The sequence below is a fragment of the Oreochromis niloticus genome, linkage group LG8 (assembly GCF_001858045.2).
Source record: "Oreochromis niloticus isolate F11D_XX linkage group LG8, O_niloticus_UMD_NMBU, whole genome shotgun sequence".
Lineage (NCBI taxonomy): Eukaryota > Metazoa > Chordata > Actinopteri > Cichliformes > Cichlidae > Oreochromis > Oreochromis niloticus.
In genome coordinates, this window is record NC_031973.2 from 18,506,569 (window position 1) to 18,522,795 (window position 16,227).

Consider the following 16,227-nt stretch of genomic DNA (forward strand, 5'->3'; position numbering starts at 1 on the left):
TCAGGTACTGGGTGTGAACTGAATGAAATTTTGCAGCTATGTAATCAGAGCTGAAGCCCAGCTTACAAACAGCTTTACAGGAACTTGTAAAGTCCTTTCACTCATGTTTCTAACCTGCTGTTATGAAGCTATGTCCAGGCTAAATCATGTCAGTGAAGCTCTACCGATAAGTATCGATTTACTTCCTAATCACTGGAGAATAAATGGGAAACCACTTCTGAGATCAGCAGACTTCTAGAGGTGGGCTGGAATTGTTTTAATCTTCTACTACAGTTCTTTTTACCTTGTCATTTCTACGAACACCTTGAAATTACATGTTTTTGACATCAAGAAGCAGTTTTGACTTGCAACCTGGAAGAGATGTTTCATCAGTAGTTTTACAGGTCAAGGAGAAGAGAAATTCAGAGTCAGCAACCGATACTTACATGGATTCATCTTTTATTTAGACCACCCTCCTAGGGCTAGCAATTCCCTGGATTATAGTGTATCTCCTGGCATTATGCAGACAGGGGTGGGGTGCTGTCATATAGTGAGGGAGTAAAAGATAGATAGATGGGCTAAAATGAGGAAATTATGGAGGCAAAGAAGAGGAGACAGAAAGACAGAAAGGGCTGTCTAGTTCCTCAGCCTTCAGGCAGAGCATTTCCATTTGTCTTTCTGATGATGGTTAAATTAGAGGAATATGACATTTCACTGTGGTGCATGTAGGTGTTCCTGCTTTCCAGTGTTGTTGAGTCTGCGTAGGACATTGAAATAAAAAGTTTTAAGTGAAAATCATCTGCTTTTTCTGCTTTTTATGCATTTTCTGTCTTGGATCTGTATGTGGTCTGAATTGGGGGATATTCTAAATATGTCCACCTCAGACAGAGCAGTTATTATGTCCGGGGTGGCACAGTGAGAAGCAAAGATGGGTCTTTGTAAGTTACAAAATTCTAAATAATGAACACTGGCAGTGAGTCAACATTTATTTACAAAGTGATAATTAAGACAAATATGTTAAGGAGTGAAAATGAACAAAAAAAAAAGGAAGTGACTAGACTTCAGGGTCTCTACATGCAGCAAAACAACAAACCTAATAAAAAATAAATGCTACATAATCAAACTAAAGTGAAAGAACCTGAAGGTCTTTGCTACAAAACCGCAGAGAAAGTGGTTAATGATAAAATGGTAAACCCAGCTTCCATCGCCTCAGAGACAGATTTAAACAAATGCAAAGTAACAGGAACTAAACTTTCCAGGTAACCCCAAGTCACTTTTAAGTAAGGCATTTCAAATGATGCCAGACAAGCCTAAACCGAATATCAACCCAACACAGAGCCCAGTGGCCAAATGGCAAGAATCACTTGGCAGTGGGGCTCTAGATATACAGCCCCTCTAACAAGCAGCTGCTTTTCGTCCGTGGCAGATCTGGAACACAGAAAGAGAAAGGTCCAAAAAAGAAGTCAAAAGGTCGGCATAAGAGTGTAAAATGATAATTCATTGTTCTGTGTTATATGTGTTCAGCTTCCCTGTAGTGTTGGGTCGGTGTGGGAATGCATTTGTAGAGGATTTAAGAAAGTATGCCCTGGATATGACCATCTCAGACACAGCATTCGCTCCCACTTGTCAAACCTTTTGCTCACAAAGGACTTGAGGACTTTTTCACATTGCTTCATAAAAAGGCAATTGCTGACAATTATTCCTAAAAATATTCAGAGCCTTTGGCTGAATAATCATCTAATTTCTTTGCAGAATCAATCTGACTTAGATCTCTGAGTTAAAACTGATATCGACCAGTATTGAGTTTTCGCAAATCTGTTGATATTGGCATTTATCGTTGCCAATAAATGAAAAAGAAAAAGAAGAGACGGGGAAAAAACACCCTTCAGCCATGTTGACATAGTTTGTCCACTAGAGGGCATTCTGCAACTTCCCTGTTGATGACACGTTTTAGGAACACTGCAAACATAAACTCATCCGAGCAGAGTCCGACACTACAGATAATAAATGTTCTGTTTATGTTTCATTTCTCTGAAGGAAAAAAACAGTTTTTTTCTCTTGGTTTTTGCCAACATTAAAACATTACACATTACCAACAGTTATGTGTAAAGTGTAATGTGCTACTTTTTCCAGAAGCTGGTGGCAGTGCTCCATATGCTTTTTTGCTTACTTAGAGCTAGCAGGCCACGTCTTTGCCAGTCATTTGAACAGTCCGGCCTGGACCGACTTCAGTTGAATAGTTTCCAGTGAAAATCAAATAGTATTTTTGCTGGTGGGCAGCGTCCAGAGCTGAAGGATAAGATGTTTGACTTCAACAGAACGCAAACAACAAAAAAATATATGACTGCTTATAAGTACTGACTAAAACTTGACAGAAACAATTTTTTGCCGTCTCTGTATTTTACAGCTGTTAACAGGCCAGGGTTCAATAAGCTGTTTGAAAGACCTTCTGGCGAGCAGACATATGTATGCATACAAGTAAATGTGAAAGCAAGACAGCAGAGTATTGTAGACAGTATTTCGTATCCCTCAATCTTCCCCTTTGCAAATAGATGCAAAGAGGTAGATGAATTATGTGGCACGCAGCTGCAGCTTGTTCCATACACCCTTGAGCTATATAGTTAATGTAAGACACACACACACACACACACACACACACACACATGCTCAGGCACATTGTCATTGAATGACACTTCTGAACAAGTTCAGTTCACACAGATTATAATAAATTAGCTCTGGTTCATAGTTTAAGATTTAGAATTTTGAGGTAGTGAGTTAGTTGACATTCATCCTTTTAAACCTTCTTACTTCTCAGTGTGCACAAAATTACACAGATACCATTTAAATAGGCAAGAAAAAGAAAAGTAAGTGTGCTTGTCACAAAGCATGTTATTAAATATGGTGGTACCAATGAGTCTAAAGTTCTGACTTAAACATGTAATAATCTGTGATTTCTTTCATGAACCTCCTTTAAATGTTCACGTGGACTGGCATCAGCACCCTGCTGGGAGCTGCGCTGTCTAAAACGGCGTCAGAAGCATCAGTGCCAGCAAGTTTTATATCTGTTTGCTGTCCATCATGCGCATTGTGCACACTTTGTAGCATCCAGTCACTCTCTTTGGAGCATTGTTAAAGCTGTACAAGTTGTCAATCTATAACAAGATGATAGCTATCACACTCACATCCAGCCCTGCAGCTAATTTAGAATCACCCGTTAGCCTAACATGCAAGTGTTTGGACTGTGGGAGGAAGCTGGAGTAACCGATGGGAACAAACTGCAAAATAGAAAACCCTGACCACAACCAGAAGCTTTTGACCCAGAGAGTTTTCGCTGAGAGAGAACGGTGCAAACCATTGCATCACCGAAGCACTGTCACGCTGAAATAAAGGGGAGGCAATGGAAAATAGGAGCTTATATCTTTTGGATATCCTGGGGCAGCTTTGCAGGGCCCTTTACTGATGACTCATAAAGATGGTGGCAGTGTTCATCCTCGAGCGTGAGTCTTTCTGTGCAGAGTGCTTATCATTCCAGAGACTATCAAAGATTCAACTGGTGTGCTCCAGAATCACGGCGTTCCTTTTACTGCGAATGGCTTCTGTGCGTGTTTCTTATGAATGGTGCTGTCTGACTGATCCCAGTAGGGGAAGCTGCAGAGTGCTGCTGCAGTAATTACAGGAAGAAGCTTTCTTAAACTGTCTCTCGCTGTCTCTGTGGCTGTTTCTCTCTTGCCAAATGAGCTGGCGGGTGAATTGATGTATCAAGGTGTCTGCACTCGAGCACACTATGAATATTTCAGTGTGTCATAAGTCACTATTGATTACAGTTGCTGCATTTTATACCTCATCTGCTACACCATTTTTGATTTATGAGCAATACAGATATGTGCATATATATGTCAAATAAATTTATTTCTTTTATAAAAAAAAACGTGACCAAAAGTCCAAGTTAGAGTATCTACTGAGCATGCCCATCGCTAGAGGGAATCACTTCATTTGCCGACGGCTGCTCTTTATAGCTGGTCTGTGAAAACAGGCACACTTCTTCCATAAAGGCACATAAACTCACTCTTTATGAAAATCAGATTTCTCTGAGACTATGTAGACAGTAAAACCTGTAGCGAGCAAGGTGCTTCACACTGTGCTGCAACAGCTAAATAGACCTATGTATTTTTAATCGTAATTAAAAGTTTCAGGTGACCTCATAACCATTTTAGTTCAATGGAAGCAACTTTTGCAAGCCAAGTATTGTGTTCCCAAATGGATATAGCTAAAGTGAGCATGTTTTTATGTTTGAATGAAAATAGCCCTAAAAAACAGCACTGCATGATTTATTCATCAGCCAAAGCCATTTCAGAGCCAAACGCAGACTAAAGCTGTCAATAGTTGGAGCTCAGCTCTTCCTCACTGTGGTGGTAAATTCTCCTTAGAGGCTTGGTGTTCTCGCCATTGCTTCTGTATCCCTTTTTTGTCAAGATTCACTCACTTTCACTGGTGTTTCCCTCAATCCTTTGAGCTCTTTATTGCACTGTCTCTGTGGCTCAAACTCTTTCCTGTTCTCTGTTTTCTCTCTATTGCTATTTAGCTTGAGCATCCACATTCATCATCCAACATTTTAATTTTTCCGCTAAATACTGTAGGTATTTTTGTGTCTGCAAAACGATTCACGATTCATAAAACCATATCAAAATTACATTTATAAATATTTAATTAAATGTAATTCAGCCTTGTGAGCATAGAGACAGAGCCTAATTAAATCCCACCCAGTGATGGGTGATATGTTAAAAGTTTTATTTTAAACAATGCAGAATCATTTTTGTTTTAAACGTAACAAAATGGGAGGAATGAGGGACCTCGATGAATCATTCAGATAAAATTTATGCTATTAAATGATCAGGGTGCCCAACCTGTAGCATGTGATGATGTTGAAAAAAGGAAAAAAAAGCAAAGCATGGCTACCTTATCCAGGTTGTGCTATGGGATAGCAATACATAACACTGACCGTGCATTGCCAAGTCTCTACATCATTAAATTTCCTTATGATGTGAATCTCAGTGTCATGTATAACTGATTGCATCAAAAAGGGAAGAAATCGCCATCTTTTGGCAGTACTGAGAAGTTGTGCTGCATAAGTTTACCAAAATTTGCTCAGTCAAATTTTCCAGCATTATATTTCGAGCAGCTATGTCAGCAGAATAACAAATAGCTAAGATTAGCTTTCTAAGGCTAAGCAGGGTGGGCATAACCCGCCCACCAGTCCACCAAATGCTCCCCTCCCAGGTCAGGCTGAAGTAGGGGACCTGATGTCCCTAATCTGGGGAAGGTCCATCCATCCATTAATCTATCCATTTTCTTCTGCTTATCTGGGCTTGGGTCTTGGGGGCAGCTTTATTACAAGTGAAGAGCAGATTTCCCTCACCCCAGCCACCTCATCCAGGGGGACACTGACTTGTATCCAAAGAATATGGGTCCGGCATACTGTGGGCGGGCCATAGGGGTTTGATCCCTTGTGGATTGGATGGTAGTCAGTGATCGAGATCCTAGCATTCCGATCCCCAGCTTCCGTGGAACATACAGGTATATTTAATTCAAGCTAGTTAGACTCTTCACTAGACTCTTGGTTACAGAAGTCTCTTAACTTTAACCTAAGACTCTGACTTAAGATCTCCAGGGCCTATTGCAGGGTTCCCAGAAATTAAGAAGGCAAACCCCTCCACCACATATAGGTGGCAAATCTTATGACGTTATTGGTGCATGTAGTTAAAATGAGTTTCCTCTGTAGGCTGAGGTTATCCTTAGAGATAGGTGAGGAGCTTAGACAAACCGAGGGGAGTAGAGGCGCTACTCCTTCTTGTTGTGGTTCTTGCTGTTGATCAGGGTGCCTTCTGAACTCTATATGGAGGTTTTTTAGACACACCCAACTGGCAGTAGACCCTGGGGTCGATCCAGAACTTGCTGGAGAGATTAAATATCTTGTCTGGTCTGGGAGTGGCTTGGGATCACCCTGGAAAGCATTGCTGGGAAAAAGGATACTTGGAATATCCTGCTTGGCCTGCTGTCAGTGCAAATGGAATCCAGGCAAGTGGAAGAAAATAAATGAACAATAAATGTCTCTGGAAACACTAACAAATAGCATTATGTCCCTTTTGTTGTTGTTACATAAAATTCCCCAAATGACCTTTAAAATGTATTTGCTCCCATCACAGGGATTTTATTACAGAATAACATTTTGTCATCAGCAAAGAGGCGAAATTTACATCCTTTAAAGTTCACTAACATTAGTGTTCTCTGTGTCTCTCTACTCTGACACTTGAACTCAAATATTAACATGCCTGGTGGGCAATACAGCCAGACCAATCTGTTTCTCAGATCAATGGGTTGTTGCGGGAGGGGTAGTGCAAATCATAACAGAGAAGCATGGAATGAAGAGAATTTTCAGAGAGACGGAGACAGGAGAGACCGATCGATAAGCTGAACTCTTCAGCAGAGGAACCTGCAAGCACACAGCCCACACCTTTCACACAACATTAACTTCAGTGTGGAATCACAGTGCAACAAACATCATGCACATGCACACATACACACACACACACATGACTTCAGAGGGCATTACACTGACTTTCATTCATTTCTTGGAGATTTACTCCAGGACCCTTAGATCCCCATGACGTAATATGTACCAAAAACACAGACATGCCTTTGAAGACAAATTCTTTTACTTGGACTAATACAAAATCCCATGGTGCAATTATTTTATTAATGCAACTTTGTGCAACGATTAGACTCTGGTTTTCTCTCAGCGGTTTTGTAGGCTAGTGCTTGCACTAGCTAACTAGATAGCAAGGTGCATCAACAGTGCTATACTAAATAGGATGCTAATTCCAGTCAGGAAAAAACAACCAAATGTAGTTGCTGAAGAAACTGAAATATTCAGAATGGGTATGCCCCTAAGCATGCATAAAATTAATATTTACAGTGTTTCCAATGTAAAAACTGTTTAGCAGTTCAGTTTAGCAATGGACAATCCCCTTATTTTAAGACCGCCTCTGGTATCATTTTTCCCTGAGAAGTTGCTGTTTTAACTCTCTAAGAGGACATAGGGGTGAAAAATACCTCTGTTGGAACCTGTAGTAAAGGGTTCTTAGGAGCTCGTCAAAGGTGGAGAGTAGAACAGAAACTACTGTTACTAATGACCTGGCGTCCAAACTGCAGGATGAGAGGCTCAGTGGAGAAGCAGCTGATTATTGCAGTGTTGGTTATTTGCGCCCATGCGCCCTGTCCATTACCTGTAAATGTCATGGGCATACTTTAGAGCCCAATGGATCAGGAAAAGATGCAAATGAGAGATTTTTATGGTTGAGGTAGAAACAATGAGGTCACAATCACATGTTTGGAGATAAAAATGAAAAATATAGTCAGGGTGAGACAGTGAATAGACAGAGTAGGTAGCTGTCAGGATGTGTGGGAGGGAGACACACATATATACACAGTGAATCACTAAAAGGCACTTCACAAATAGCCCTCACTCCATACCTCTTTTTCATCCATCCTCATATTTTTTTTTTCTTGCTGCACTTCCCTTGTTGTCCCTGTCATCCTGCCATTGTCTTTAATTTCATCAATATGTGTGTCCACCAGCTGGTGGTCCTAGCCAAATCTGCTTCTATTTCATTACTGGTTAAAAAAAATCAGGGTTAAAGACGCTCAGCTGCAAATAATTGAAAGACAAGCTATTGGAGAAAGTTATCATGGTGGAGCAGGTGCACTTTAGGTTGAATCCGAGTGTGTGTGTGTGTGTGTGTGTGTGTGTGTGTGTGTGTGACAAAGGGAGAGAAACAGGGGGTGGAAAAGAAGAGAGAGATCGAGGCTGGAGACAGAGTGATGAACCCAAATGCTCAACCGCTGGCACCTGCTCACCAGCGTTGATCGAACGCCGTGATTCTGCTCACCGAGAGTCGAGGGGCTGTGTGTGAAAGAATGCATGCATGAGAGAGAGAGAGTGTGTGTGAGAGGGAGTGAGAGAGACAGAGAGCGAGAGAGCGCACAATTGGGCATCACAGCCAATATGCACTAAAAAACAGAGAGACGTGGAGTGAGAAAGAGGGGGGTGGGCTTAGGTACAAGCATCATAGCAGCTCATGTTCTCCCACCAGCCCTGCTTCCTTCAGCACACAAGAAGACCGACACTGAGGAACCCTCCCTTTCTCTGTCATTTCTCTCTTCCTCTCTGTCTCTCTCTCCCACTCCTCCTTCTTGTCTGCTGTCCACTGGGGGAGACGCTGCTCCTGCTGTGTCGATTGGTAGGCAGTTACAAACGTTACTATTTTAAGAGAATCAGCGTACAAGCGCCGTGTGCGGCAGCAGACGGATCGAAAGGGGAGCAAGAGGCAGGGAACGGCAGAGAGCCCTCGTTCTTCTGCACAAGTGTTCTGGCAAAAAGGGATGAAGGAGCACGGGGGAAGTCGGACCTGCAGCTGATGCCAGACTGCACAACTGAATCCAGGTAGAAGTAACGCAAGGCAGACTGTAAGTCAGGAGGTCGTGCACAGAGGAGCTTTGTAGAAGCGAATCTTTCTTTTTTTTACGGATCAACATTTTAAAAAGAGAAAAAAAAAGGAGAGACGGGGAGGTGTAGGTGAGCGACAAGCGAAAAAGATGGCGAGTTTTGGGAAACTCACAGACTACTTTAATCGCCGTAAGTCTCGAGAGGAGCTGCGGGTGGGAAGAAGCTCGCGGCGCAGTGGCAGTTACTGCTGCACTGTGGCCGAGGCCAGGTAAGTCGTGTGTGTCTACGTGTGTGTCTGTCTCACTATGCCTGGTTGGTGTATACTGTTGTCTCCACGGCTGTAAACATTGCCACTTGGCTGTATCCTGTGACTTTCAGTGCAGCAGAATGAGCATGTGCACATGAGAGGTTTAAGGGTGTGCGCCACTTGGTCACACACTTGTATCTCTACATGTGTGTCAGGGTTTAATGGTTAAGTAATATCAGTCAAATATATACTGAAGGGAGTGTAATATATGTATGTAACATTCTGAAAAACATCTAAACGATTAAATGAATAAGCCACATGCAAATTTGTATGTTTTGCAGGACTGTGAGGCTTTAAAGTGACTGTGTAGCCGTATGTGCACGTAAACATGTACTTGTATGCATGTGTGAGCAAGCTTCGAGTTACATAAGTGTGGAGGTGCGGCGGATAGCTGCTGTCAGGCACGGTGGTAGCTACTATAGATTCTTCCCACTGTTGTGCAGTTGAATATGGAGCGTTTGCACAGAACAAAAATAGAGAGGAAGTCAATAGGCTCCATATAGAGAAGGAGACGCAAAGAGTCTTTCTTGGCCAAGTCTACCCAGTTCACCTTATTTTTACCACACACGCACGTATTTACAACCACAACTGTTGCTGTTATTGCTCTCCAAAGACAAATTTACAGGTGCCAATAACTCAGGTTTTAGTTTGAAGAACTAACATCACGGTCTACTCTGGCATCACCCTGGTAAACTAGATTTAAATTACTTTTCATCTTCTAAATCACAGTCATCTCAAAAACAGGACTGTTATTATCTTCTTTTTTCTTCTGGTAACCGTCCAGCCGGTCAAACCTTTCACCCGAATGCAATATCTCTTAAAGGCTGCTCAAATTTCAGCACGTGCTCCTACTCGAGAGTGAATCGATTCAATTTCCCGTCGTCGAAGGCAACGGTCACCGTGACATCGTGCTCTGACCCCCACTACTGCCCCGTTGTTGTGAATGCAATATCTCGGAACCACCTGGAAGAAATGTCGTTACATCTGGCACAAACATCTGCTCTGACTCAGAGATGAACCGGCTGTAATTTGGAGTTAGGTGATTGAGGTTACAAAACACGTTTTTGAATTCAACCACTAATTAGGAAAACATTTTACAAATATGTAATAGGACAAGTTGATTAAGTTATTACATGTTGTACCCAAATTATGACATCATGGTGTTTTACAGAACCATTTTTCCAATGTGGTAGTTTAGGGAGAAAGAGAAGATTGTGACCATAATTGACATTCGATCAAACTCTACTTCTTCAATTCTAGTTCTCGGATTGGTCTTGTAATTCATAATGAAGATGGATTTAGAAATATTGCTTCCTCCGCAACAGTGCTAATTTTGTTTGTGTCAAACAGAAGCTGTCCACACCCTCCTGCAAACTCAATTTGCGTGGCTCTACTAAGATCTAACAACTTCTTGCTGTGTGCTGCAGCGCTGCAATTAGCGTCCTGAATTCTGAAAGACAACGTTATTCACTCTGATTACCGTTAAACTAAATGCCCCGAAAGAAAACGGGAAAACTTCGGCGCTAAGTTTAGAGCTCTGTGTTTCTATTTTTGCTTACGACTGTCCTTCTAATGATCAACCTTGCCTTGCTCTTAACAAGAACCCAAAATTACGTCTGAGTCAGTGTTAAATTATACAACCAGCATAAAAATGAAAATCAGAACCCCAGTGTGAAAAACTCCCACCAGTGCCACTACTCTAGACTTTGAAAATATATCCATCAAATCTCGTATCGTTCTCACAGGAGAAGTGTTAACGTGGGTGGACATCTGGTGTATTTAAAAAAAAAAAAAGACTCACATTCCCTGCCATTACAAATCCAGCATCTCTCATCCCCACTGTCTCTTTGTCTCTGTCTCTCCCACTCACTGTCTCTTTCTCACAAGCCACCCGCTTCCTACGCCCCTCAATCTCTTCCAGTCTTACTTTCAGTCTTTCTCGCTCGGCCTCTTTTATCATTCTCCTTCCCTCTGTATTTCCCCACTCTCGTGCTTGTTCTCTCGGTACACTGTCGTGCATAAAGGAGGAGCCAGAGGGGTTTGAGGCTATCAGAGTTGCTACAAGACCTTTTTTTGTTGAAGTTGGAGCTGTCTCTTTTGCCTTTAAATGAATAGGAGCAGGGAAGAGAAAAAAAGGGCAATAAAATGGCCAAAAATAGAGATTTATGTATTATTTATTAATGGTGGCAGAGAAAGAGGGTGACTTCAGCAGGGACAGCTATCAAACAATGTTCTGTTTTCAGTGGATGAATGAAAATCTGGCCTCAGTAATCTCCAGCATTACAGTTGTCTAACAAAGAGCTCATGCTGTACTTGCCTGTCTAGAATGGCCTCAAAGCTTTGTGCTTGACAGAGTTCAGTGAGATATGTACCTTTTCAAACAGGCGATAGACACTTGAAGTAAATGCTAATTGCAGAACGTACTGGGTACAAAATGTCCGGGGGATAATGAAGGCTTGATTGTGACACCAGAGCATGGAGAGGATAGCACTTTTGTTTTTCCCAGTAGGTGTCCTTAGCTTTTCACTAGGACCGCTGCAAAAGATGTACCCAGCAGGTGAAGAGCGCGAAGAGTGAGAGTGATGGAAACCTGAGGTACAGCAAGAGTGGCTCTCTAGCGGGCAGTCAGTGGATGGAGACTGTCCGCTAGTCCAGCAACAAACCAGCCTACTTAGTAGTTTAAAACAATGAGCGCGGGTCGCATAGCCCTCGTAAGTCTTCCATATTACCATTAGAAATGTCACAGATGGCTCTTACCAGTGCCAGTAGAGTTAGGTGATTCTCAGTACCTAATTCAGTATCACAGTAGCAAAGAGTGACCTATGTACTTAAACATAAACTCCCTAACCCTTTAACACCCAAGTATCATACAGGGCACCTGGACTTATTTTTTAAATATTGGCTGTAAAGTTATGAAGTAATCTCATCTTTCAGGAACCATTTGAATTTTCTCTCTAGTTCAAAATGGTTGAGGAGTTACGGTAATGTGAAGCGCACGTGGTAATGTCTAGGTGGAGCTGAATGTGTTCAGACAGCGGTAGCTTCGAAATGCTTTGTGCTATGTGAGTTAACACGGAATTGGAAGTTGAAAAAACATTATCTCAGGTCCCGCCCACTTCCTGTTGTCTGTAGATGCTTCGTGTCATTGAAAGTCATTCGCTTTCTGTGGTCGCTGGTTGCCCCGTAACTTCCAATGTCAACACAGCTTTAAGAATTTATGCAACGTTGGCCATTCTAAATATATTAGCCAATGGAGACTTGACTAGACAAGACTACAATACTGCCCCTGTCAGTCCGGGAAGATCTGCAGGCTCAGTATATACAGGAAAAACTACAAAACAGCACAATCACAAAAAACAACTACCACTGCTTTTCCTGAATTTTGGTATTTAAAGATATCAGACGTACTGGTTCTGATTACATCCCTTGTAAGAAAAGCATGATTACAAAGTGCTAAAGGCTTTGGATTAAACAAGTAACTGGAAAATGTCCTTACTACATGAGACATGCTGTATTTTCAGTCGTCTTTTACTGCTGCATGGGCCCTCTCAGGTACAACCATTAGCATAATGTATAGTGACAAGAAGGTCAGTCCACAGTGAATGATGGGTAATGGTGAGTCAGTCTGTAATGAACAAGTTAATGTCCATCTTTGCGTAATGTAGAAAAGCCTTTTCTCCTGCTTGTCACTTAATCTGCTCTTATTTCTTTTTGACCAATTTCTTCTCAATAAGTTACATTTAAACTCAACAATAAAATAAATACTACACTGACATCACGAGTCTGTGATTTCTGTGGATTGCAATCTTTTGAAAATCTATAAAATTGTTAAGAAGACAAATTCATAAAAGCATGTGAAGTTTGGAACTGAAGTTCGGAGCATGAAAACGTGGGCATGTGTAGAAACAAGTATGAGGATGTGCACTTGCTGTGCTCTGCGAGTGTGCTATAAGTCAGTTCAGCACCATAGATAGTTCTTTCTATGCAGCTACATTCACCAGCACAGCCAACCCCCATCTCTATCCCCAGCATAGGATGTTTCTTCAAAAGTCTGCATAACCCATCCTCCAATGTCTTTTATTAGCTAGCGCTTCATCTACTTTAAGCATAGTGTACATTCGTTTTAATCAAACACTGTTTTCTGTTAAATGCCTTTGTGCATGTGGTGATCAGACTCACTGCTGTGTGTATTTACTCCCAGAGACCCATTCTGAGCCTGGAAGAACACTTACATAGCATTCAATGGAAAAATACTTCAACAGTTGCACATCAGATTACCCAAAAGGACTGAAGCACTGCACGTGCTACTTTTGGAATTAATATAGGTCACTAATACAAATTGCTGTGCTTCTGTTGCACCAGAATGTGTTCTTGTAGAAACAAAGCTAATTTTAGTCTGCACTGAGACAGAGAACAGAGGCTTTTTTTGCAATCCCTCCTGAGATCTTTTCATGTTAAGTCAAGCATTCAAAGATATAGAGAAGTGCTCCTTCCACCCCCCAAAAAACAAGGAAAACAAACCGGGTGAGTGCTTAAAACACAACAACACTCGAATAAACACGTGATCCTGTTTTTACCAGAGAATGGATATAAAAAGTAGACAGAGCTTACACGTCTCAATGCTGAAGTGCCTTGAACCTGCACTTGCTCTAATCGCCAGCAGGTGGCGGCACTTCTTGTTGCATAATGAAGTCTGTTTGTATATAAATCTGTGAGAAAAGGATCCAACTTATCACCTGATTTATGACCTCGTGAAACACTTTATCCACAAGCTTGTGGTCTCATGTGTTAGTTTCTTATCCTATGGAATAAAACGCGATGCTATTACCGCTTCATTAGAGTCAAAATGCAAGGTGTACTTTAGGGCAGGCTTCACTTATGATCGATGCTACTCTACAAGGCTGCAATGTCTTTCAACTTCTTGTGCTGTTGTGCTGCACACACTTTGAACACACAGAGAGCTGAAGTGAAGCCGAATGCTAAAAACAATGAAAACTGTCCTCTGTAGCCCCCGTCTGTGCTTCTCCCACTTTCCTGTTCCGGACCACTTTTCAACCAAAGTTCAACGCACGTGTGCGTAGGTTGCACACGTGCCAAGCTCTCTGTAGACCAATAGCAATTCCAACACTGAAGGACACATCCACAGAACCACAAATTCACCATAAGTCCACCCCTAACTTGTCACATCACCGTGGCACTCATTCCCAGTTTCAAACATAAAACGTGCAGAATATTTCCCTGTCTTTTTCAAACACTGTTGCAAAATCAGTTTAATTGTTAAGGCTTGATGATGCCAATCCAGGAGTAACATTGTAGCCCACAAACCACCCACACCACATAAAAACATTGCTTTTCAATAATAAGGTCAGAAGTTTGACTCCTGGTCAAGATCTCTCTGCATAGTGACCTTTTTTCCTCGTGAGCCGCTCCACGTCTGTAATTAATGTTTTTCTTCATGCATTCTTCTGTTATTTCTAAGAAAAAAAATGTCACCAATTTGTTGTAGTGTCATATTATTTCACTCAGAGTGCTCGCACAAATGTACACTGCCAAAGAAAGCTCGACTGAAATATAAGCGATAATAAATTCGGTGACAAAAAAAAGAAAAAACACCCCACAAAACGTGGTACACTCGATGCTCGCAACTCTGGGCGAGACACTGTTTTTATAAAAGTATAAATTGCTGCTGGGAAGCAAGAATAAGCCTCTCCGGCGATCTCTCGTCTCCCCCCTGTTTGTAGTCAGAGTCGCTAAGCAACAGGTTTGTTGGATGAGTGAAGCCCAAATTGTCAGAGTGGCCTGGGCCGGCTGTTCAGCACAGTGTGTTATCATCATGATGTGCTGGTGGGAGGCCAACAACTGTGTTTGCGCACGTGTGTGTCAGTGCAGTTTTACGTGTGTGCGTTTGTTTACCCGTGGACCCTGAGTTATTTCATCTTATGCTCACTGAGAAGAGATGTGCGTGTGTGTGTGTGTGCCTCGGGCAGATGGTTTTTCATGCAAGTCAGTATGGATTGCTGAGGAGTGAGAGAGCTTTCAGTTTGCATTACTATCAAAGTTTCTATTTGTGTAAGTCCTGCATGCATGCATATAGTCAGCGTTAAAGTATTACACACCACGCGGTTTGTCAGTGTCAAACATTCACAAATTCACCACCCGTGTTTTCTTTTAGCTCTCGGTTTCCTTGCCGGCAGCGCTTTGCCTCTCAAACCTGCAGATGTGCTGACTTTGCACCCGCTGTTGGTTTACCTGATAGCTCCCTAGTGCCGAGTAAACCCCGAGCTTACGCCGCATATCCTGAGCCAGCGATCGAAGGGAATTAAAAGAGAACATAAGTATCCCCCCTCAAACACGGCACACTTGAGTTTTACTGAAGTGGCTTGTAAAAACATGCTGGTACCAAAAAGACTGCTATTCACCACTGAGTGCATGCACTTCTTAATAAAGCTGCAGCATTGGATTTCCTCATGAATTAATTAATGACTAATAATCTTCTTTAGTAAAGGCAAGCTCTTTAATGGATTAGATATGATCCTGTGTGTAGAAGAAAGGCTGTAATGTCTGGCTTACATCAGATTGATGATATTTGATGAAATTTGTTCATTTTCTGAATTTGTATCGCCACGGTTACCAGTCTTTCACCCTGTTTCGGACCACATAGGAGACATTTTTTGACACCCGGGATTTTTGCATTGCATTTGAGGTCAAATTAAATGTAACAGCGCAAAACGTTTTCTTTAAAGGGATACGTTTGCATGCTCTCCTGCAGAAAGACTATATATTTAAGATGGATGTAGCCATAGCGATGAGGCCAGTTGCTTTATGAGGTCCTGCTGGAAAAACATAATTTTAAGCTTTTTAGCTGCTGATATCTTGTTATTTTTGGAGCAAGAAATCAACATAACTGGATAAGACATCAGATTTACTCTAAGCTATCAGCTTGGTTAGCAAGTTGCATCAATAGATGGTATGTGTGCTTCTCAGGAACACAGATACCTGTTAATTACATACAAATAAAATACCCAAAGTTCACTCCTTGAAACTGGAGCACATGGATTTCTTGGACAATCTCTTAGTACGAGTAACCTCACAGCAGACCATGTTATTTGCCTGATAATTGCATAACAGCGCTCCAAGATGCACCAGCCCCTCAAACACTGTCGAGAGGTAGAGTCGAATTAGTGGAAGTGAAGCCTGGCAGACAGTTACCAGTTACAGCTGCTTGTGTGTCAAATCGGCACAGGAAATGTTTAATTGGATTAAACAGGCAACTTTACTATGCAGTAATGGGAGTATACAGTGATTCATTTGCTTCAGCCAGTCCACAGTGAATGATTGGCGATGGCAAATCATTCTGTGATGAACAAGTTAATGCCCGTCCTTGTGTAATGTACACAACATGGTATACACGATGCTTCTGTTTGTCCCTTAGTCCGCC

General features: G+C 41.8%; 1 protein-coding gene across 2 annotated transcripts in view; it reads left to right on the forward strand.

Annotated features, from left to right (window-relative positions):
• The window catches only part of ankfn1b (ankyrin repeat and fibronectin type III domain containing 1b), a 160,271-nt gene that overhangs the window by 16,278 nt on the left and 127,766 nt on the right, over positions 1–16,227 (forward strand). The window contains exon 1 of one of the 2 annotated variants that reach the window (XM_019362706.2): positions 7,860–8,750. The exons of the other annotated variant lie outside the window; for it this stretch is intronic. Within the exon in view, the coding sequence (XP_019218251.1) occupies positions 8,632–8,750 (119 nt within the window). The 5' untranslated portion in view covers positions 7,860–8,631. Of the gene's footprint in view, positions 1–7,859; positions 8,751–16,227 lie in introns of those variants that run through there. 2 annotated transcript variants of the gene reach the window in all.